The sequence below is a fragment of the Corvus cornix genome, chromosome 2, assembly GCF_000738735.6.
Source record: "Corvus cornix cornix isolate S_Up_H32 chromosome 2, ASM73873v5, whole genome shotgun sequence".
In the NCBI taxonomy this organism is placed as follows: Eukaryota; Metazoa; Chordata; class Aves; order Passeriformes; family Corvidae; genus Corvus; species Corvus cornix.
Genome location: NC_046333.1, coordinates 19,383,147 through 19,408,533, shown reverse-complemented (window position 1 = coordinate 19,408,533; position 25,387 = coordinate 19,383,147). Strand labels below are relative to the sequence as shown.

Below are 25,387 nucleotides of genomic sequence, written 5' to 3'. Positions count from 1 at the left end.
GATTCATTGCACAGTAGTGTTAACATCAGGGGAATAGTTCTCATTTCTTCATCTGTACTGCATATTCTGTGGCTGTAACCAAGAGAAGACTTTACTGAATGGATGCTGGAATGCTGTTAGAAATTTTTCTATCATTAGCTATAGCTTACCATATGTTATTAAAAATATGTGACATGTGAAAGATCACAGGAAAGATTTTGCTTCATCGAAGTGCCAAGTATAACAGTTGAAATTAGCTCTTCTATCAAACTAATTCAAATAAACCACACTTAGACCTATTATAGAATAGGTCTGATATATAATATAATAATAATTATATTATAATAATATATAAAAATATATAGTTATATTATAATAATATAATATAATAATAATTCTCCCCAATAAAAGTTTCAAGAATGCACTTGGAGTTCAAATTTCTCTTCATATCAATAAATAGAGTAGTATTAAGTGCTGACACTTGAAGGTTTAAATATTAAGAATAGAAGTGATGATTTAGCTATTCATAATAACAATTGGGGGTTTTTCTGTTGGATTCTTTCCTTTTTTTAATTTGGTATTGTGAATCTGCAGTATGCCATGATTATAATCATGTTGCAATGCTAAACACTGAATACCAGAATTAAACCTTAGATTTGGGAGGGAGGTCCGTGGCAAGTTTGTGATCTTCCAATTAAATATGGGCTTGAACAGGCATACCTGAGGGTTTGAATTGTAATTGCATGGGAATCCTCGTTCCATCTTCTCCTAAATTCTCGAGTCTTCACTCTGTAACCATAACAACACTAAGAGAATGTGGAGCTGGAAGAAATGTTGTGATGAAATTATTTTTATTGCATCTAAAATGTCTTAGGTTCTCATAAATTGTTTAAAGGTCATTCCTCTGAAGATTCCATAAATTTAACTCGATAACAAGAGACTAGAGAGAGAATTCCCCAAGCATCTGTGAAATTCACCTCTAATACCTGCAAATTAGGCAGAGACAACATCCCTACATTATTTTCTATAAGGCACACTGGCATGTGTAGAACTCATTGCAGAACTTAAGTCTTTTCTGGGTGATGTGCAATTCAGAGTGTAAACCACTGTCTCTCTGGCACATGGATGGCAAGCAAAAGAGAAGTTTCATGTCTTTTTTGTTTGGTTTGGGGTTTTTGTTCATATAGGCATATGTTTAAAATCCAAGGAAAATGTTTAAAGAATGTGTTTGTGTTGATGTAATCTTAGCCTGTACTTGTGCACCTCCCTTGTACAGCAGTGAGAAGCAGCATAAGATGTTATTGTACAGTGCTGTCCCCTGTGCAAGCAGATAAATTTGTGACTGTCTCAGAATGACAAAATGATTTATAATCTCCAATATACACAACAATCCACCTGCCAGGAGCAATGTCTGGTGTTGGCAGGCTCTGGTTAAAGCCGACCATTTCAGCTGATAAAATGAATAACCCAATGCTGAAAAGGGGCAGCAGAAAAAGAAAGAAATTTTTTTTTTTACTTTTTTTTATTATTTGTGACAAGTTTGTAGTTTAATATAGTCAAAACACTTCCATGATGTAAGCTTTCAAAATAACTATTTAATTTCACCTGGACATTGTAGATTCATTCATATGAAAGCTATTCACAGGGTAAACTGCAGTGAAAAGCAGATACATGAACTGACTGAAATAAATACCTCTTATTTCTTACTTAGCTATAGTGCAAAGTAGTGAGTATGTAGTATTGTTAGTATTATTGATTAAAAGCAATAAGACCAAATATTAAATACAAAACAAACAGAACTCTCCACCAAAAAACAAACAACACCCCAAAAAAAACCTCAAAAGAAACAAACAAGAAAAAAATTACCAAACAAAACCAAAACCAATAATAACAACAACAAACAAATGAAATGAAACAAAAAAAGAAAAAACCCAACCCATAATCTAGCAAAAAACAAAGCAATAAAGCAATGGTTTCTGTGATAAAACACAGGCACTGTAAACATATTCAGATCTTTTATCAGGTTTTTTACTAACACAGAACTCTATCTGTTCTATCACAGTGTTGTAATTCAAGCAAAAAGCTTTTTCTTCGGTGAAATGAGCAGGTCTCTTCTATAATTTATTGCATTATTTCCTAATTTTGCTTAAATGTGAAATCAGTGCTGATTTTAAAAGCAAAATAATTTTGCTACCAGCTGTCAATACAGCTGCACAGCCAGACTTTCTGTCAGGTCATTCCTTAATCTCTATTCAGCCCTCTAAAAGTTGCAGCTAAGGTCTATATTTGAGACACAGATATGTAAAACATGTTTTCCAGAGGTTTTGTTTCTCTATCTCTTTCTCTCCTTGCCCTCTTTCTCTCTATATTCTTCCCTTACTTGGAGTGCTCTTCAAGAGCAAATCAAACATCAGCTCCAAATGCACATTCCACAAAGAGCAAAAGGGAAGGAGGGACAGAAGAGAAGCATAAGAAGGTCAAAGAAAGAAAGGCATGTAATATTGGACAAAAAGAAAAAAAAGAGGAAGAAAGAACTGGGAAACAAGATGGATAGGCAAGCTGGCATGAAGGACTGCTTCTTTTCTGTCAGCTGATTTAAGATAAGGTGTATCTCTTCAGAGAAATTTTTCACTTTGCTTCAACAGTTTAGGTGCTGCTGTAGGGATACAGATTTCTTGAGTAGGTTCATATGGCAAACAGTAATGTGTAATACTTCAATCTCCAAGGCTCCTTAGAGCCAGAGAAGGAGGAGATTGGTCACGTTTCTCACTAGAGAAATGCTCTACGTGCCAAGCACATCGCTTGCAGTACCTGCACCAAACTTCCCTCAGCTGACAAGGTGCCAGCCCAGTGCTCACAGTATCCCATATTTTGATTCTAGTTCATAAAATGACTAATTTTCACTGCTTTATCCAAGCTTAAAATGATAAGAATATTTTATGGACAAAGCCATTTATTCTGAGGGTCGCTTTTTGCAAGCACAGCCCCAGAAGCAGTGGGCAGAAACTCAGTTGTAATTTGGGCTCTTATCTCCAGTCATCAGTGATCTGTGTCCCTACTGCATTGTTTCAAGTTGTTTCTTTCTCTGTTGTGTGGATGTCTCATGTCAGCATCAGTTAGAATTAAATCATATGTTTGCTGGTAGTTTGACCTTTAAGTAAAGTAGGGTTGAAATACTGGTTTTGTCCTAGGGAAAATTTTATTTTAAAAAAATCACTTTTTTTTCTTCTTAAAGAAATCTTAACACTTTTAATTTGTTTATTATCTAGCTAAGTGAATAGTCATTTCATTGCTGAATTTAGCAGCAAATTCTTTCTTCAGTGCCAGGAGTAGCTTCACAATGTGTCCCACTGGAGCTTTTAACTCAGTGATATAGTAGTGAAAAATCTGTTATCAGAAAACTATTATTTAGGAAGGTGGGGAAAGGTAGCATAAAAAAGAGTGTAATTGTTTAAATGGTGGATTTCAGGTCTGACCATCTGCTGTAGATACATACTTCTGCTTCATTGCTGCAGCTGAATAAATCTGTGCCATAAAACTCAGTGCATGTCACATACCAACCTTCAATAAATTCTGCTGGGGCCTATTTCATCAAAGTGTAAATGCACAAATGCAAATGACACAGTAAATACTTTCCATATAGGTCTGCATTTCCTTATGATAGGATTAAATCCCCTGGAAAATCTCTGTCATGTGCAAGACTATCAGACACTGGTCTGAAATAGAAAGAATTTTAGAGAAGCCACTGTTTTTCAGATCAGTGTAATTCTCATCAGAATAACTTCAAAATTTTATTTTGTTCTGAGGTGTTTAGGTTAGGAGGCAAAAAGAAATCAGGCAGGTCAGGCAAGTTTCAGGTACTGACAGAATTTCTTTAAAATTTAAATTCAAATTCTCCATGAAATATAAGCTTTTTCATGTATCAACTAATTTCAGAGAAGAAATATTTGCTCTGAAATTTTCCAACCTCTCTGTTTAAAATGACAGACATTAGAGAAAGCATTTACCCTTCCCCAATGGAGAAACAGTTTGCCTGCACCTAACAGGAAGTCATTCACCACCTGTCCATGATACAAAACTCACCTTCATGCTCTTATTCTAAGACCAGAAGTTCCTTGTTTTCTGTTTCAACATTTAACAGCAAACATTAAGGTGTTTTTCCTCTTGCCTAGCTGTGAAAAATTTAAATGTATCTATCCAATCTGAATTATTCATTGTGACACTGTTACAGACAATGGTAAAGGACCCAGTGAGTATTGGTCTTATTTCAGGTAGTCTAATTTTGTCCAGACTGTCTCTAGATACCTCCTTTCCCAGGTAGTTAATGTTAGAAGAATTAAGTTCTGCTCTAAACCTTTAAACTGGTTACCATAGTTTCATTGTGTTTCTCTATATAAAGCAATTAGATACACTGACCTAGTCCTTCCTTATAACAGCTCTCCTATTCAACTCAGGCTGTAATTAGAACCTCTCATTGTGGCTATAAGAGCCATGAGTAATCAGTGTGTCATACTAGGGACCTGGGAGTAGCTCCCAGCACACACTAGGGAAAAGATACATGTAAAAGATTATGATGCCAATATATGAATTTTCTTCCAAATTGCCATCAGTTATCACATTGAGTTGTGCAATCTCTAAAGAGTTTCATTATCTGATTTAAGGAGCTCTCTGTAGTACATATCATTAAGTTCTTGGCTTCTAAGACTTGCTGTGGCAAGGACTCCCTCAGGTCAGTTAAGAATTGTGTAACAAATAGGTTCCTTATTATTAGTTTAAGATGTATTTCCTTTCAGTTTGATTGAATGTTCCAGAAGATAGACAGCAACACACAATTTTTCTTCCATTTACCATATATCATTTTGTTTACTTTCAGCATATCTGCTCCCACTCATCTTCTGTATAAATTAAATCTGATCTTTTCAGTCTCTGCCATATGACTTTAATCACTGTAATCTCTAAAGTCTTCTATCTTACTCATTATGCATACTGCATGCTTTTATGATATGAAGGGAACCATTACTTTCCTTGAATAATCTATGAGGATGCATAGATCTTTTCTCAGAATACTTATAGCTCATTTAGGATCTGTTTATACCTCATATTGCTCTCCTTCATGTTGATTCATTTGTATTTGCCAGTTATGAATTTTAACAGTTTTCAGAATAGAAGCCATATCTAGGTCCTCAAATCCAGGCCTTTGTTATCATACACAGTCACATCATATAATTCTATTCAGAAGTTTAGTTAGCTTTCTTTTATGACCAGTTATGGGGAGTTCTTGCTCCTCTCTACCTTGCAGTGCTACTGGGAGTTTACAGCATCTGGGGATCTTTGGAGTATGTGTGCAAAAGGGTAACTACTTTGCTGAAGTAGAGTTTACTTCTTCCTTCATAATGGAATGAAGAGTTGCTGTTTTCATCAAGAGTCTAGTGAAGCTTATTTTGCATAGTACTGATTGCAAAGACTAGTGAGCAGAGAAACTTCTACACTGATATAGCAGAGAGATGTAAAGTCTCTGTTTTCTGTGAGGAACTGGAGTTGTGGTTTTGGTGGGTTTTTTCCCTTGTATCCTCCTACACCACTCCTGGAGCAGCCTGCACTGCAATACAGCAGCTGTACAGCATGTAGGCATACATGGCACAGCTCCCAAATAATGTCAGCACTCATGTGCAATGTTGCCCTTGTAATGTATTATAAACAGCAAATACACAGCAATGGCAAATCTGAGTTCACACAGAAGGTACTGGCTCACTGCATTGTAGCAGATTCATAAGAACAGTCTCTAAAGGATATTGCAAGGTGTACAGTCATGTTCAGAGGAATGTATAACTACAATCACCCATGTATTACTGCCTCAATCTACATACTGTTAATACCATGTACACTAAATATTTGGCTGAATAACTTTTGGTCACTCTGAATGTACACAAGACATAACAGATTAGGTTTTCTGTATAACAGATTTTTCAGATGAAAATAGGAAAAGGAGGTGTGCTTGGATATTCTGAAATGAATCTGTGTATCAAGCAGACATGTTCTTGTGGATTAAACCTGTCCTAACTGAACATGGAAAACAACAGAAACCTTGTCTGGTTTTTATTTATCATTCCAAGTGAGATGAGCCACAACCTCAGGCACTAGATGCAGCAACACAGGCAATGCTAAGTTCTTTCCTCTGCATTACCAATATGTATATGGGGAATAGCGAGTTGGAAATACTGGAAGCAAATTTGAAGGGTTAACATTCTCCCTTCCAGGGTGACTTTTCCATAAGAACTTGCTAATAGCAGAAGACATTTTGTCAGGCAGGATAGATTAGGATGTGCACTGGGATGGAAGTATTCAAGTGCTGTTTCATCTGTCTTTCTCTGTTGCTCCTCCTGTTTCAACTATGAGGAGTTTCCTGTCTAAATGGATTGCAATGGCTGTATGTGTATTTCAGATAAGCTTAACACTTTTGTAAAATGTGGTGCTGCTAATTAGTGAAGATGTCATTAGTCCAAGGGAATTAATTGTACATAAATAATGTGGAATTTCAGCTTCATGGCTCAAGAGATAAGTTCAGAGTATTTTCAGAATTGTCTGTCTTAAAAATAAAATAGCAGAAGATTATTAAGGAAGCTCTTCAAAACCCCCATTATCTTAATAATGAAGATTTAACACATAGACATGGTTGATCTGTACTCCGTAAGGTCCTTACACCGCAACAGCATTGGCTGCTCTCATCTAGAGAGAAAAGTAATTTTCACTTTGAAGAAGCAACTTATCAGCCTCCCAGAAGTACAGTCCATGCACAGCAGTGGATGGGTAGTTAAGAGTGTTCTCCTTCATTATCTGGACTTCAAGTGAGTCATCTCTTGGGTGCATGCAAAGGCTTCTCTGACCTACCTGGAGCTGTTAGAGTAATTAAAGTTCATGTCAGGATTGATTTTCTCAAGGATTGCACAGTACAAAAGTGAAGTTTGACTTGCTTTCCTATAAAGATGCTTGGTATTATTACTGTTATTCACAGATACAGTTTTGCAGTAAGTCAAAGGACCAGGTCTGAGGGTTGAGACTATTTTATTGTGAATGCAAAAGCACAGAAACATGTATTCTGTGCCCTCAGTACAAACACCTAAGCAAACCTCATCCATCTCCTCAAAATCACTGTAAACTAATAGCATGATTGCCCTTACCACCTTTTTTTCCCAATATTTTTATTTTATTCCTCAATGAAAAGAGGGACTCTTCCAGTGTTGTATCAACTGCCTCATACTTCATGCATTGGACAGAGTGTGAAGCCTACAGGAAAAGTCAGTAGATGACAAGAACATCATTTCAATACCCAGCTTACACAGCTGCAAAAGACTGTACAGGCAGAAGGCTCTGGGGAGTCAGACTCACAGAAGGGGGTACATGTACCTCATTTCTTAATAGGTTCTGTGTTTTGTCATGTAAGTTTTGCATAGCTTCTAAAATAGTTTGATTGGCTGGTTATTGCCTGCAATGATTTCTGGATTTTGTTAAATGTAAAATCATATATAGTGGTATAGCATTTTCAAACCTGTAAAAGATTCTCAATCTTCTGGATTTCTTACCAAAACCTCCAACTATTCTATAGAAGACCATACCTAAAATATTTGTTTGTTTTGAAAGTATCCCTCAGCTTTCTAGTAGAGTGAAATAACTGGAGAAGTTCGATAAAAAAATATTTATATTTTATTTGCCTTCATATTGTAGAACTGTTATCTTCTCTAATCTAAGTTACTGGCAAATATTGGTACCAGAAATCTCATTTTATTCTCTCCTCTCAAGTTAGAGAGTGATTTCTCCACCACAGCTATCACTGTAATCAGCTAGAGTTTCTACAGATGATAGCTATAAAAGGAAAAAAATCTTGCAACACATCTATGAAACAAGATTGTTTTGAATATTTAAGACAAACTTCCCTGTATTCTGGGCACAGAAATGTTTGGCTTCATTAAAACCCAGAGGCAATGTTTGTATCATCTGAGAGCCAAGGATATTAATGAGCAATTTTCCCATGTTTTTCTTGGACCCTCACTGAAAGTTGCAGGCTTCTAAACTAGCTGTAACTATTACTTTTTCTTGTCTTTTTTCTTTTTTTTTTTTTGAGAAGATGGAATTTTGTTAGTAACAAAAAAAAGAAATCTTATAAAGAGTTGAATGACTCTCCAAATTGTAACTCAGATTTTTTGAGCAGTCTTATATCTTACCTCAGTGGCAGGGATGATTGCTAAGATCCCCTGTCAAAGTTAAAAAATAACAGATAAATTAATGTGTGAAGATACATGTGGGAGCAATTAACCAACTGATACACTCACTCTTCAAATTTTTTTGTTGTTTAGCACTCCTTTTCTATCCTGGTCTTTAAGGTTAGCTATGTTGTCTTTACTATCTTTGTCTTTTTTTTGCCTTGACTCCTCCCTCTCCCTCATAGTTCCCATGCTTCATGCTTTACAATATTTTTCCCATCTATTTGTTTTTGAATTTGTCCTTATAGCTTACCAAGAGATATTATCCAGAGATAATATCTGGATATAACTTATCCAGAGATATTATCTTTGCTCCATCTTAATCCATTTTTACCCCCCTTTTTTTCCCCAAGCAATGTCGGTGACACTTATGGTAACAACCTAGATGGACACAGTGGAAAATCATTTCACTAGCCAAAATTGCACATTGATAGTCTGACATCAGATTCCTAAGTGGTGTGTGTCATGTAGCATTCAGAGATTTGAAGAGGAATGAATGGCCAACCCAAGAGAGTTTGTAGCTGATTATAAAACCTGTGTGTATAGGAAGACAAACTAAAAGATGCTTAACTTTTTTACCCACGATTCAAACATAGCATGAATACGTGGAAATATTCCATTAATAAATGGAAGTGCAGTATATGAATATATATTTAGATATTTCTGTGTAGTAGAGCTTTCCTGTACTCCTACCAGGACACACATCTGCTTCATGAGAACTACCTCTTTGCAGCCCTGAGGTGAGTTATGCCCTGGTGCCTCCAAACCAGCAAATGGCACCTCTCATTGCCACTCTTAGTAGTGCTTGTGCACAGCTGCAAATCTGTTTTCTTATTCATTCTTTTACAGTCAGGTAAGTTCTGCAGTGACAAGAAAGAGGCCAATTTTGGTTAAAAGCATATCTAATTCAACAGAAAATCTGGCAAACAGGGAGAAAGGAAATTATACAATTGAAAGCAATCAGAAAATTCTTTTGATGGGTGATTACCATCAGATTGCAATGTTTCTACATGGATCCACAGAGCCTGGTATGAGCCCAGCTGCAATTTGACATTTTTATGTCATCAGTCTGCATAAAAGAGCAGCTTATGAATGACATGATTTTTTGTAGTATGCTGAAGAAGGAGGATTGAAGATATCAGGTATTTTCAGTCACTGAATACGATGGGTGTCCAGATCAGCCAGAGCTGTCAGCTGAAATTATACCTTTTTTTTTTTTAAAGTTAACACGTCAGAATATGCTACTGGCTCCAGTTTCTAAAGCTAGGATTCATTATTATATCAATTACTAACCTTGAACAAGATAACCCTTTAACCACAGAAAACCCATCTGTGGGGTAAATGGGTTAAGTAAAATCTCTCCCTGCCCACTGCATTTGAGTAGGGCTGGTACTTCCCTTATGCCATTGTCTCTGGCCACAGTTTTTCAATCAGACACTGAACTGCAACAAATTGTGCACCAGTCTCTTTTGGTCTTTAGTGAAGTCACCCTCCTGTCATGTCTGAAACTGGGATATCGATCTGGTTTCTGACATGCCCTGATCCTTCAAGGATTCTAATTGTCACTGCAGCTGCAGATTCTTGCTGCTCCTATCATGCCACCCTCCCTCTCCCTACATCCACCACTCTTAAGTCATTTTCTGGAAAATGAAGCACTCATCTCCTGAAATGCCTGGTTTAACTCAGTGTGCAACTGCTAGGGTAAGGCACGTAGCCAATACCTTGTGCTAAACTATGGCAAATAGCAGGAAGTCCTCTCTCACATGTTCAAGTTAAATAACATTAATTTAAAGACTTAATTGTGTATATGTGAAGTTTCGCACTACATATTTAAGGAGAGGAAACCACAATTTCAAAATTACATTTTAAAAATTGGTGACTATGGAAAAAAATTGTGGTGTTGCAGTTAGAAAGCATCTCGATATACATTCCAGCCCACATTAATAGTTTGTGAAACTGTAAAGACAGAAATCATAAGTGAAATGAATTTTCCATGCATTTGACATTAGTAGGACTGAAACTGGACTACTACCATCACTTCTTTCTGATGGTCCCTTCTAAAAAGAGTTTAAAATTTAGGAAGCTCATACATCACCAGCCATACATATAATTGGAAAGCTGGTAGAAGTCATTCCATCAGTACACTCAAGGTGGAGTTCCATCATGTGGGGTGCCTGAAATTCAGATGTCGGTATGTGGCCATCCCCCTGATAACCCTTTACACTGCAGCCAGTTTGAGATTCCCCAAACCACATGTGTCTCAGCAAAGGCAGCTGACCCTCACCTGGGTGTCCAGGGTCCCTTCCTTCTGGTGGAGAGAGAAGGCCACAGTAAAAGCAAGTAGACAAAGGCTTAATCGAGGCAAATTGAAGTGACAACTGATACAGACCTTTCTGATTAATGTGATTAACCATTAAGCAACAAGTGTAAATCAAAAGAGCAAAGCTTGTGTCAGATATTTTGTATTTTGGCCACTTCAAATCAAGACTGGATTTTACCAAACAGAAACTTAGGAATAATTTTACATGGCTCCAGTCAAGTGTAGCTTTGGCTTTGACGAGGCATTTTTTGGAGAGGTATCATTTTTACAAAAAAATGGAAAAACAAGAGAGGCAAATGAGGTGATGAGAGAAAAACATCTTTCTCATATCTAATTCTGTGTCTTTCTCTACATTAGGGTCCCAGTTCCTCAACTCGGAAATATATTTAGCCCTCACCTGGGTGATACAGGGAAATTAGTCAAATTTCTTTTGCTGTGAGAGAACAATATGATGGCAGTATGGACAAGAAAGCCAATTCTAGTCTTTGAACTGAGTTTTATTTTATTTTCTTCTCTTCTAAGTTTGTTTTGTATATTTCTCACTTATATTCCATTATATTAACTTTGATGCTGCTCTTTGTGATTCCCGGATAAGCTTTAGTCTCTGGCAAAAGTGCTCAAAACATTGGCATTTCCTCTGTGCTCATCACTGTTTCTGATCCTTTCTTCTCTCCCTTTTTCAAAAATTCCTGTTCTATTCACAGATGTGGAAAAGGATGGAAAGGAAACCGTTGCCACATAAGTGCTATGCCTCTTCAGCCTCCAACTTCAAGTCTGCTACAAAATGGTAGGTCTGTAAAAAGAAATATCTTTCAATTAATTCTTTGAGTCTTTCATTTTACTTATTTCTGTCTTTGATTGCTCTTATTTTGCAGATATTTGGATTGGATTTGGTATCAGTTTCTTACTGATTAAAATTACAGCTGCTGCCTTATATTTTCTTTTGAAGACAAAAGTGCCAGAAAAGTAAGTGAAACTTTTATTTTGCGTATAGCAGACACAAATATGGCACAAAGCAATGGCCAACTGCCCAGGCTCATTGGTTTCAACTTTTAAATCTTCCCTGAAGACAATCTGTCTTCGTATGCAGCACTGAGCAGAAAACATAACTTTGTGACAAAAGCTGACCTTAGTGGACCCAGTCTGGAAACAATGAGCAATGGCTTGATTGCCTAGAATGTTTTGACTGGAGCATCATATGAGTACTCTTAAATTATAAAATACAGAGTTTTTTAGGATATGCCTTCAAATGACAATTCACTATTTCACAGATGTATTTACAAGCCCTTCCTGTCATGCCTCTGATAAGCTCTGCTTTTTCTCTCCTCCCTAATATAAGAGGTTCTTTTTGTTTGCTTTTCTCTAACTTCTGTATTGCTTCACACAACTCCTGTTGTGCGTTTTCTTGTCCATTTTTGCATTGCTAGATTTTCCTCAGCCTTCATTTTCTTCTCCAGAGTTCATCTTCAAAGCTGTCTCTTTTCCTTTAAACTTGTTCTCTGCTATAGACTTTCCTCTCTTTGGGGATGTTGTTATCTCCCAAAGTATCTACTAAACTGTGCAGACTCCTGCCCGGACATTATTGCTGCTGACATGTCTCCTATCTCTGCATGCTCCCCTGACAGGTAGAGCTGTCTATGGACACAGCAGCAAAATGTTGAAGCAGGAACCTTTATTGGTTGGGCTTCTGTTAATTGAGTGCATAGCTTCACCTGCTTTCCTTACATCTCCTTCCTCTTCTTTAAAGCAGGAATAACATTTCCTTATCTGATTTCATGTGTCTTTAAGATTTAATTCATTCACATTAATACAACCTGCTAAGGCACACATATGGAAAAGCACTTCAGAACTGCAAGATTACTTGTATTGTAAGAGCTGCTGGATTTTGGGGTTTTTTTCGTGATTTCAGTAGTTATCTTGGGAAGAAAAAGGTTAATTTCTCAAAACATATTTGATGGTGTTTTAATTAAAAAATATTGGTTTTTCTTACACTACTTCTCCTGTGCTCTCAACGCTTCCTCCTACCTTTTTCTTGAATAAATATCTGCTTAAAGGTTACTGCACTGCCATTCACATCTCTTTTACCCACATATCTGTATTCAAGGAATATTTCTTCTTCTCTTGTAATTATATGCTTAAAAAAAGTAGTCTTTTTTTTACCCTGTTGCAATATGATGCTACACAATATGGTCCTATTAGGTATGTATTAAAACAGGGATGAATGAGGATCTTCTTAGTATGGCTCTAAGAATATACCACAGCCTTGATATGCAGAGAACTAGAGCTGTGAAAGACAGGGTTGGACAAGCTTACAGAACAAAGCTTGAGGTCTTGATTGTTTTCTTTGGAGTTTCCATAAAGGTAAATTATGATGATGGAAATTTTTGTGATTACAAGTTTTGTCTATTAGAAACTGAGATTGTCAAATTATTTTTGCCCACACTACAAACAAAAGTTTTTATTTCTCTTGTTTTTAATTGCAGTTGACTCAACATGTAAGTTAAAATGCTTTTTATAAGCATCTTGCTAAGAAATAATCTAGCTAATAAATGGCAATTTGTTTGAAATTGTGAAAACAATGAAATCCAAAACTTTGAATTTGAGAAGATAAGCTCATCCAGGCAGTTTACCTCTTCCTCTTCAACTACATAGTGGCTGCCATGATTTGGTATACAAAAATCACAGCTGGAAACATAGTAGTAAATTAAAGCAAGTTATTCCTGAACTGCTTAATCACTAACCAGAAGGGACCAGTCAAAATGCAGCCAATGGTGTTGTACTGAAGTTTGGATCTTTAGGATAAGACTTTATAATAAGAAGTGATTTGTGTTTGCGTAAGTCTGTAAAATGTACAATGTGACAGTACCACAAAGAGGAGTGAGACTTTATTCCTAATTTTTTTTAAGGGATTTGATGAATGAGAGGAATTTACTGGCACATAAATGATACTTTCCTACAGTTAGTTTTCTCTTCTGTCTGCTTTTAGCCCTCCTGACCCATGTAGTTTTCTTAAAGTCATTAGGCACTAGAGTCACTCTAGGGAAGCTGCCTCGCACTTGAAGCTGTATTTACTACCTTTTGATAGATTTATTTTCTAGCTGTTTTTATGTAATTTCTATTAGTATCCTCTTGTTTTACTGGTATAGACCCACCCATGCAGGCATTGGCAGGTGGCTCTCCAGAGGCACATTAGGAGTTGTCGGTGCTAGCTCCCACAACATCTTAAAATGGTGTGCAGGTCCATCTAAGTCTCAATGGAAATAGTACAGAAATGTGCACAAGAGCTGGAGAAGTTCAAGAGTCCAATATAACTCTTTTTTTTTAATCATAAAACCTGGTAGGAGGCAGTAGGGGTAGGCTGGGGACCCCTCAGGCAATTGTCGGTTAGAAATTTGTCACTAACAGCAGTGAGAACCTAATTCACATTTGTCCCTCTTCTTCTTCTTCTCTAGAAACATTAATAGTGCCTTAACCCTTCCTTTCAACCCAGAAAGGATGCCTCACTTCCCCTTTGCTCTGTCCTTTTCCATCTCCTTTGCCGAATTTAATTTCTGATCTGCAGGCTTTAAAGGCTCCCGTTACTGAGCGGGAGTTATTGGAAGTCACCATGTAAGTTTACTTCCTGATGGACAAAAGCAGCCTTACATGGCTTGGCAGCAGCGTACTTCATTACCATGATGGCATTCAGATATGCCAGATACTTCCCAGTCCCCAGATGGGGATATGTGAACCTTTTGTAACCCAGAAACCCCAAATCAGGGAAGCTTATGAGTTTCTCTCATTCCTGTTTGCACTATAGAGATGATGTTTCCTAATCCAGAAGGGAAGGCTGCCAGTTACTCCACTCCATCAGTGACATCTGTCCTTATTGACCAAATAAAAGAAAAACTTCATTTTAGCTTCCTTTTTGTTGCAGCTGCCTTCTAATGCTTCATTGTAATTTGAAATATGAGAGTATGAAAAGTAATTAACTTTCTGCCCAGCCAAGCTATGCCTTTTTGCTGTTGCCTCCAAAGCAGACAACATCCCTGGTCCTTTCAGTTTGTTTTTTTCCTGTTCTTGATCTGTGCCATCAGCTACAAGGCCAATGTACCACAGCTATTATCAGTCTTGTCAATCTTAATGAACACAGTACATTAAATTTTCCAGAGCATATCAGCAATGTATCTTGTCACACAAGCAAAAGAGTGAAAAACTGAGGTGTTCCAAGAAAGTATTTTAAAATGATAGAAAATCATGGGAAGAAAGGGCCCACAGAGGCCATTTTTCATCCTGCCACATCACAGACTCAATTGTATCACTCCTGAGTTTGCATTTAAAAACCTCTATCAACATGAATTTGATGGCATCCTCGGGCTATATTGGTACCTTGGGTAGAAAGAAGTTTACAGTTAGAAAGTTGTTTTCTAACTACTTATATGTCTGTTTATAATTTCATTCCTATTCCCTATGGACAATAACAGATCATTCCCTTCCTCCTTTTTCTGTTCTTGAAGGCAGTTGTCATGCCTCCTTACAGGCTGCTTTTTTCAGGCTAAAGAAGCTCAGTGCTTTTGCCTTTCTCCATAGTTAAGGTTTACTTATAATTATGATGATTCCCAGTTGCTCTTGCCAGACTTTCTGCAATTAGGCCATACCCTTCTGGAGGTCTGGTGTGGAGGAACGGATGGTGTATTCCAAGGGAAGCTCTCCAAACAGATTTGAAGGGCTGCCAGAGGTCATTGCTGGCTGTGCCTCTCTTCCTACATCCCAAAGTGATAAACAGAATGATAGTATAATGACATTTATTGAATCATTTTCAGCTTGTGAACTGGAACAGAGACAGATACAGTTCATGTATAATGGGAGAAAAAGTGCAGTTTTATGGGAAAAAGTAAACCAAAATTTGGAAGCATCAGCCATAACTGTTGTTTGGGAATTGTTGTATTAGTCTAATGCTGCTACCCAAATCCATTCATTCTTCTGCAGAATATTTTTGTTCTGAAGGATGAGTACTGTAGTCAGAAGTCTTCCGTTTTTCTGAGATGTACATCTCATGACCACCACACATAGGAATGATTGCATAGAAACAAGAGGAAACATGCTGAAACAGAGCCAATCCCTGTAGTCTGTAGCCTTCAAGATCACTAAGATGAAAGTTGCAAAGGACTGATTTAAAAAAAATATTCCCTAAAATGACTCAAAAGGTACAAAGTACAGACTTAGGAAACCCAGACAGCATATTAATAGTCAAATCAAACATCCAAGTGACTTGTACATTATTTTAGATGCAGCTTTTGGAAAGTCTTCTCTCCTTGCATCATGCCTCCTTTTACTTTCATGGGATGTGCAAAATATAGCCTACTTCAGCAAACCTAAATTTAGCTGAAAAGATTTTAAATACACTTCAGAAATTAAGATCTTGGGGTTTAGTTTCTGTTTAGAACTGGAGCTTTAGCACATCGTTAAAATTTTTTTTAAGGATTTATTTTAATTAGTATTTTAATTGTAATTAAATCTTTGGCCCAGTAGGATTTTGTCATTGTTATGAACCACATGATAAGCATTCCTCTAGTACTGTATTTCATGAAAATCTGTGTCTTGTATAAAAGATTTGGGTTTTCTTTGGAAGGTACATTGAAAAGTACAAAATTATGAGCTCTTGAATTAAAGAGAAAGAAATCTAGATATTTAATTTTCCATTAATAAGAATTATGTTACTCAGCAGTCTGTTTATACGCTGGTGGGTATTTTGTGGAGCATACAACTTCTTCCTATCTTTGTGAAATTGTACTGGAGAAACCTCTGATAAGGCAGTAGTTTTTGCTACTACAGAATGCAGACGAGCTTAGCAAACTATGCCTTATGTTACCTCAACCCAAGATGATTAATCGTCTCCTTTCCTATTGCGGTAATTCTGGTTATGTTAGAAAACCCAGTTCTCTCTAAACTACCTTACACACTTATTTGAGTATTTTTCACTTTTTTTAACTTTTTTTTTTCCTTTTTCACTGCAATTACCACTTCATCCAATTGATAGATTCTAGCACTTGTATAAACGTGATTAAATTTTCACTCGCATATTCTTTAAGGTCTTTTAAGTAATTTGAAAACATTTCTGAAATTTTAAGGATAACTATTGATATCCCTTAGAAAGAATTGCTTGCTGCATTCACAATCAGGGGGTAACAATATATATGTTTGTATAAACATATTCATATGTATGGATCTATGTGTTTATATATGTTGTGTGCATGTGTAACATAAATTACGTGTAAGTTAATATGCTCAAGGTGACTTTCAAAGCCCTGCTTTGGCAAAAATGTTCTTAAGAACAGGAGAGAACTTAAGAAGGCTCATTTTCCACCTAAGTTTGTGGTGCATAAATTCAAGCAGCGCCCATATTTTTGGCCATAAAATTCCCATTATCGCTAAGATTAGGTGACCAATACATGCACATTTCATGATTCAGATCTAGAGTGGGGGGGCACCTGAAATCTGCTGAATTAAAAATCCATTTTAATGCTTGAGACATAGACAGGACTGATTTCAGCACTAAGCACAGCAACCACAAACACGCTGTTGGAAGAACTTGGCCAGCACTGTTTTTGGTGCCCACAGTTTGGCACAGTATCCTTCTGGTTAGTTATCCTCCTTGTAGAGGAAGCTGGAGATCTGTGTTCAGCACTTTCCTGCCCTCAGGACAGACCTAAGTTCTCAGCATGTTCTTGCCCAAAAAAGCCGTATATAGGTCTTGCACAAACTGCTTCAGTTGAATGGAGCAGCGAGTGATGAATCAGACTTGTCCGTACCCTCACCGTTTGCTATTGGCACAGTAAGGGTGCTTCACACTGAGGATTGTGTGACTTGGGATGCCCTTTGGAAGTGTCTTGACTGACTGTAAGCAGAACTGATTCGTTTAATTCTGTATCATGCTTTTAGGCCATACAGTTGGTTTGTGACGTCTAAATGAGACACCAAAATCAAGGCATGCAAGTCTGGCCCTTTGGGCACTTGTTTAGAAGCAGAGCCAATCTCCTTGAAAACTTCTCATCTGAGTTTGCTTCTGGCCTCAGATTTTGTGAGCCATGCTTTCATTTTAGAGTAAAAAGTAAATTTTGTACACATTTTCTGGAATTTATTCAGGAGAACTGGGATGCAAATAAAGGTTTAATATATAAATAATCTAATATATCATTGCTTCACTAAGCTAACTAAATGAATCAGAATATCATGATTTATTACAGTTAAGATAAAATCAAATGAAAAAATCAACAGGTTCAAATATTCAGCCCTCCCCATTGTTGTGTCAGGTAATCAAAATAAATTATGAGACTGGCATTAGAAGCAATTACTTTCTGACAGTCTTGTGAAAAATTTTAGGGAAACATGTCTGGTTTAGACTAAAACCCAAACTTAGTTTCTTGCACTGATTTAATTCATAAGGTAGAATATTCCTGTACCTTACTTGTGTTCTCCTCCCAAGCAGCCATTCTGGTTTTCATTATTTGCAAAAGAAATCATTCAGTGTGTTCTCCTCTGTGGTTCCCACTGAGGAGCAGCTTCCCTTCCCAAGATCTCCATGGGCTGTGCTCCTGTGACTACTCTTGTCCCCTCAGTCCTGCCTACCACAGTAACATAGAGCCTGTCTATCACCTTCTAGGGAGACACTGCTTCAACCACCTGTAGGAGCAGCTTTGGAACAGAAACACTTTTTAATACAAGAAAATTTATTTCTCCATCATGAAGATTGATGGGAAGCTTTAGGGAAATTTTTTGTCTTAGAATACTGTACATGCACAGATTTCTATGTACACAAGGCATATGCTCTTATTCATAAAAAAAACTGTGGAAAAAATCCCAAAAAACTAAATGCATCTCTTCAAAAGCAAAGATTAGCTTCTGATTCATTCTTCAGTAATTTTAACTAATACATCTGTTGCTTTTTATATAGTATTGGAACAGCTTTGATGGTTCTGGGCTTCCCACTACAAGACTTTGAGGTGCTGTAGTGTCCAGAGCAACAAAGATGGTGAAGGGTCTAGAGATCAACTTCTGTGATGAACAGTTGAGGGAGCAGGAGGTGTTTAGCCTGGGGAAAAGGAGGGTCAGTGGAGACCTTATTGCTCTCTACAACTGCCTGAGGTAGGAGGTTGTGGCCAGGTCAGTCTCTTCTCCCAGCAACAAGTGACAGGACAAGAGGACACGGCCTCAAGCTGTGCCAGGGGACTTCAAGTTGGACATCAGGAAGAATTTCTTCACAGAAACGGTTGCTAAGCATTGGAACAGACTGCCCATGGAGGTGGAGTCACCAAACCTGGAGGTGGAAGGGACTGGACGTGGCACTTAGTACAGCTGACAAGGTGGTGATCAGTCAAAGGTTGGACTCGGTGATCTTAGTGCTCTTGTCCAACCTAAATGATTCTGTGATTTCAAGCATTGTGGAATATTGGCAACAAGTCATCTATAGGGGAAAAAAATTTAGATCTAGGCTGCAAATTCCACCCCCATTCTGCTTAACTGCACACGTCATAAGTGCTTCCAAAAAAATGAGGATATGTGAAGACCTCTATCAGGAAAGCATATCTTTAAACCTCTAGATGGGGTAATGGACATGAGACCCATAAATGGCAAAATTAGTCCTATTAATCTATTAAAAATTGTTTAAGGCATTGTGTTAATGAAAATTTTGCATTTCAATACCTCAAGTGATTACTTATTCCTGGCATTGTAGCAAAAGATATGGGTAGCTTCTATAGCTTTAAAACTGATGCTGATGATTTTGACCCAAAATACAAGTTCTTTTCCAATTAATTGGAAAAGTGGAGTACTTATAACAAATAACTAAAATGTTCTTGAACTTGGAGCCGAAGACCATGTTAATAGCTGAATTTCAATGTGATAGCAAAACACAGAAAGAACATGATCTCATCCCTTGCACACAAATTATAGCAATGCAACTTTTACGGCAATATGTTATATTTAATATATAGCACTATACATGCATTTTATTAATACTAAATAGTTCTATGCACATCCAAAAGCATATATATTTTTAGGAGCAACAAATGAAAAATTATTATTTTAACCTAAATATTATTTATACAGAATATTGGTTCAATTTCATTAATTTCAGTAGAACTCAGTTGTAAATGTATTTAGCCACCTACTTTTTTGGAGTCCAGTCTTTTCAACCTTAAACTGCTTTGTTCTTTGACAACCTGTGTGATATAGTGGGTGTTTTTCCTCTTTTTTTTGTTTGACTTCTCAAGGAAAGTGCAGGAAACTGCTATTTCTTCATTTGCCAATCCATTGTACAAAGACCTTAGTTCATCTGGGAAAGTAAAGGTAAGTAGCAACAGCTGCTTCCATATGTGCAGAAAAATGTGAGGCTGTAGTCCTCAAATAGTTTTCTATTAAAGGAGTGTAGTCCCTCAGTGAATGCTATTTAATAAAAGAAGTGAGAATTAGAAATTGACTCAGTACTCAGATCAGTTCCAGTGCATTTTGAAAACATGGGAATGTTTGAAATCAGTTTTGACAACATTTCAATATTTATAACTATTATGACTATGGGCTGGTGATTCGGAGGAAAAAAAGGTGGTTTGGATTAAATATTTACCCACACACAGATAAGAAGAATCTCAGTGGGACTTGTCTCCTTTTGTATCTGGGAAAAAAACAAACAAGCAAACAAAAAACCAAGAAAAACCATCCAAAAAATCAAACACACAACAGCAGAAACACACCAACAACAATAAAAACACAAAATGCATCATTCAGCAGCCAAGCTGCCTTCCCACACTCACTTAACTTTAATAAAACAGTTTAGAATCCTTCCCAGTACCTTAAATGTACATCACAATTCCCATCACTGTAAAATTCACCTTGACACTAAACAAGTGAATGGTCACAGATTTCCCTAGTACCATTTGCTGATCAGAATTAAGAGACTGATAGAGTAACAAAGAAATTTTTGAATAAATTGTGTATAGAAAAGTGAACATATTGCAGCAAAAGACTTAAAGGCAAGATTTAATTATCAAATTACAATGATATCTAAAATTCATGTCTTACATTTAACAAGAAATAAATGACTTAAAATGAAGATATCTCTGGTATTTTGCTTATAATTTAAAATAATATAGACAAAGAACCTTGGAGTATTTAAAGTATCCTTCCTGCCCTCATTTTGATACTACCCTTATTAGCATTGGAAGAGCTAGGCTTGGTTTGAAATAGAAAATAAAACTTCCTTGTTCTTTGCACAGTCAATAATATAAGATTCTACTGCAGCTTTGAATAGGATTAACTATGACATGCCATTTACTTTCTATAAAAGGGTCCTTACACCTGATTTTAGAGACATTAGATCAAATGAATTCACTTTTAGGTTGGAGTTTGTGAGAGCTCCAAGTTGGAAACATTCCCATAACAATCATGTCCAATTTATCAGGACATTTTTATTTTAGTAAAAATAGATTCCTGACAGGCTTCATTTAATAGCAAGTTGAAAAACAGAAGCACAGAGTAGGGAGAGACATTTTCATGGAAGACAGCCCCAGGCATTGTGATTGAAGTCCAGCCATGTATCAGAATTTCCTCTATTTTCTCTGAGACTGGGAAAATACATGTTTACACTAATTCTTCTTTTTAAAAGAAAACAGGAATTATGAGTTTTCTCCAAGTCTGGTGAGACTTAAATCTGAATGGTATACCATCAATCAAAAGATATGACAAACTGTGAGCAAAAGCTCTTATCTCGAGCTGAATACTCACAAGTTATGCACTTGTGGGAGTCTCTTGAGTTTCATAAAGAACAATTCTTCTGAACCTTTCTGAACACCAAAACCATGTGGGCTTAGCATAGCTACGCTCTTGCTCATAATACTGCCTCGTCATTTTGGATCCATAGAGTGTGCTACCCAGGCACCACATGGCAGAATATATTATTTTCAGCTCACTAAAAATATTCTGAAGCAGTTTTTGTCTTTTTATAGCCTCCTGGGTATGCCACCTCGCCTGCCATTCAAATCAGTGTTTCTCCATGGCATGAGGTATGTAATAACACATTTCTAGGGTATGTGTTGGGCTAGTAAAGGAAGTTCATTTGCAGAGGAAAGGGAAAAATATCGCTTAAAGTCAATGGTGTCTTGCTACTTATAACGTTAGCACCTCTGGGAATCTGAGAAAGATTACTGGGACTGAATTGGTTGGCAACGACCTCATAATAACAATTTTATTAATGTTGCTCATCATAGCTACTTGTTACACCATACACTAATTCAAAACGTTTCAGTCTGGGCAGATGCTGAAGAAAATGTTTAGAATTCTTGAAATCCTTACCTGAAGAGTTCATATTACCTATTTTCTCGTACATTCCTCATTCAAGGAAATTAGAACCATTCTCTTGAATAAAAGGAAATTACAATACCATGTACCAAAATTAGCGAGCCAATGCAATTACACTATTGTATTCAGATTGCCCTAAAATAATTCTAAATGTATATTAGAGCAAGGACTCTGCAGACAAGGGGAAAAAAGGTGGAAACAGATACAGAAGTAGGTTAAATAACTTGATCAGGTGCATGTGGTAGGTAATTGTTTTCGTGGAGCTATGCTAATCAGCTGAAAGTCTGGTCTAAAAATATTTAGCGATTTTACGGTTTTCTTTTAATATGTCACTTCTATAATGATGCTACAGCCATTTGCATGTGCATTTTAAAAAATTAATTTAATTACTTGGATTTTAAATATAATTCTTTTTTGTTTTAGTATCCATTCAATGAAGATGTGAATGATACTTCTTTTCCAAATCCTCTCTATGGTGTAGCAGCAGAAGACATGGAGAAATTATGCAGTTCCTTGAAAACACAAACATAAAACAGGATCAATATTGATTATAACTTTGCCTAAAGATTTGTTATAAAATCTGAAAGTGTCATGATACTGTAGTATTTGCAATATGAATTAATAACTCGTCACAAAATTACTTTTATTAAAACAATTATGTTCAGAAAGTAAATTTATATTTAATATAAAATCCATACATAAGTAAAATATAATTATATATAGTCTTCTGTAATTTCTGTTGGTGCAGAAAGAGATTGATAATTATAACCATGAATTCATTTTACATTTGTGCAGTTCAAATTCTAGTATGTTAATAAAATGTTTAATCAAATCCAGATTCTTAAGGTTTGGGAATCATATTTTTATGTCCATTATTTGAGAAATGATAACTTAAACGATTCTGTAATTTTGCATTAGAAAGGGATTTTAACCGACTCTTTTAGTGTTCCAAGATGCAGAAGCAAAAGAAAAGTCTTTATAAAATTAGAAACATATCGAACTAAATTGAGAGTGGTCATGAATCATGGATTTGAATATCAGCTCAGCATGTGATTCATCTATGTGACATACCAGTAGATGCACTTATTTTTAAAAAATATTTTTAATATTAGCCTTGATAGTTATATCTGAACAAATTTCCCTCTGGTCAGCTCTGTGGTTCTGCAGTGCTGACCACAGTGCTACTGATAAATTTAGCTTCATGGTTGACAGAGGGTGGAAACGGGCATGTTCAGGAAACCATATTTCTGCTGAATAGGTTGGCCTCCCACACAGCTGAAACTTATGTCAGCCCATGCCTCCATGAGAAAGATATTGGGGAGGAATTCTGGAGTGCCTTGTGATTTTGATTGTCATCCTCTGTGGTACCAGGCATAGCTTGTTACAGTGTTTACGCTTTAAATAACCTGACAAAATGTCATCTTCCATAATACCCACTTGCATTACACGATCGTCATTTTTAGCTTGAAGGCTTAAGTGTTCCTGCTGTGCTTGTGTTTTCTCCCTCCCTGTATTTCTACAGTCTGCTTAATTTTAAACCCATTGGCAAGTTTTAAAGTTACTAAACTCCTATAAATTGCATAAAAACAGACATCTGCACTGTAGATGGTATCTCTGTTAATACCTTCATTCAGGGAAAGCTGAATTCCTTGACATTTATTAGACTTTTGAGATTCCAGACAAAAAAAAGCATACATCATTCCATCATGCACAGGGCTCCTTGGTTTGGGTTTGGGTTTGGGTTTGGCAGTGTTTTGTTTTTCTTTCACTTTTTCTTCCTAGCATAACCATAACCTATATCTTTCTATATTATCTATATATCTTTCCATATACCTACAGATCTTTCTACCTGGGGGCACAGAACTACTTTTTGACTTAGATTTTTTTTTTGTCTGATTTGTTTTTTCACGGGGAGCAGAAGTAACAAGGCATGAGGTTTGCCCATCATTCTCCCCACACTTTTTCAGCAATATGCTCATCAAGTGCCTCTCTGCTGCATTCATACACACACCTGCCTTAATGCCATTTAGTTGAAAGTTACCAAGTGTTATTCATTAAGGTTTTAAAAAAGGAAATGTGATCACACATGCTGTTTTCTTTCTGAAACAAGATTAGTATCACTGAAACATAGAATTTTCTTATTATATTTGTACCTCTTAGGTTGAGATGCAGAGAATACATTTGATCCAGGAAAGTGCCATGTGCATCCAGCTTCTGAACTCTGATGTTTTGATAAATCTGTGTGAGATGATTGATTTCTGTATTATAAACAGGCATTGAACATTCCTACATGGTCAAGCCCAGGTACTCAAATTCTCATTTATTCTGCAATAGACTAGCACTGCTTGCAGAATTTCATTTGACACTAAAATGCTGGTCATGCTATAGTTCTTAAATCTCCATTCATTGTGTCATGCTATGTATATCTGTAAAAAATTACTATAACAAAAAGGATAGGATTAACGATAGTTATAGTAGACTTTTATCACATTCTCCCTTACGAGGAAAAAAAACCCCATATTTATTTTACTGTTTATGGTAATCATATTTTAATGTCCCAAATAAAAGTAGATGATTATAAAGAATTTTTGTAGAAGAACTCAAGGAACATTATATTACTCATCAGCAATTATCTCCTGAGAGAACTGTGACTCTTCTGGATAATCTCTGAAACAAGGTAGGCCTTGCACCAAAATAATTTTCAATTTTTATAATTGACAGAATGATTACAAAGAAAGTGCTGAAATTCAGACTTTTAATCTTCCTGAACTTCAATAATTTTTTCTCTTCTTATTTAATGAAGAATAGCAGATTTAATTATATTTGATATATGGTAATTGTTTCAGCTGACTAACAGCCCCAGCCTGAAATGTTTAAGACATAAATTTTACTTTTTATTTAATTTTCTGAATTTTTTCAGTACTTTAAACCAAATTCACAGGATTCATATTCTCAGTCATCCTTTCCACAATTTCAATTTCAAAATCTAAAGAACAAATCTAAAGGAAATATACAGGATATGAATATACAGGAAAAAAATATTGTTAACATTTTCTACATAGATTTCTTACTTCTTCCAATTGATAATATCCCCTGGCTAAATACCCTCTGTAAGCTTATGCTGCTATTGTCATAAAATTTATGTAATAAAAATTATTTGTTTCCAAATGACTTTTTTTTCTGGGAAAAAATTGGAAGATAAATATTCTACACAGACAATGAATACTATACCTAGTCTAATTTAAACATGTTTGTACATTAATGATCCAAGGTAACAGCAGAAATAAATTACAAGACAAACTTTCAACAAAACCCAATACCACTTTCAGTGTGGTCATTATGGTCCTCTCAGAGTTGTTTTGCTCCTGAGGTCTCACAATCATAAGGAATACAAGCAACCAAGTCTCTTGGATTTGGCTAACCTTCATTTCAATCCAAGATATATTTGCGGTACATATCAACAATCATGTTTCACACACAGATGGCTGGATCTTGTCTT

At 36.3% G+C, this 25,387-nt stretch overlaps 1 protein-coding gene across 1 annotated transcript in view; it reads left to right on the top strand.

The window, feature by feature from the left end:
- The window catches only part of MALRD1 (MAM and LDL receptor class A domain containing 1), a 239,387-nt gene extending 216,721 nt beyond the window's left edge, over positions 1-22,666 (top strand). The window contains exons 36-40 of the mRNA XM_039549861.1: positions 11,262-11,344; positions 11,433-11,523; positions 19,809-19,884; positions 21,537-21,593; positions 22,312-22,666. Of these exons, the coding sequence (XP_039405795.1) occupies positions 11,262-11,344; positions 11,433-11,523; positions 19,809-19,884; positions 21,537-21,593; positions 22,312-22,419 (415 nt within the window). The 3' untranslated portion in view covers positions 22,420-22,666. The remainder of the gene's footprint in view (positions 1-11,261; positions 11,345-11,432; positions 11,524-19,808; positions 19,885-21,536; positions 21,594-22,311) is intronic.
- The last annotated feature ends 2,721 nt before the right edge of the window (positions 22,667-25,387 follow it).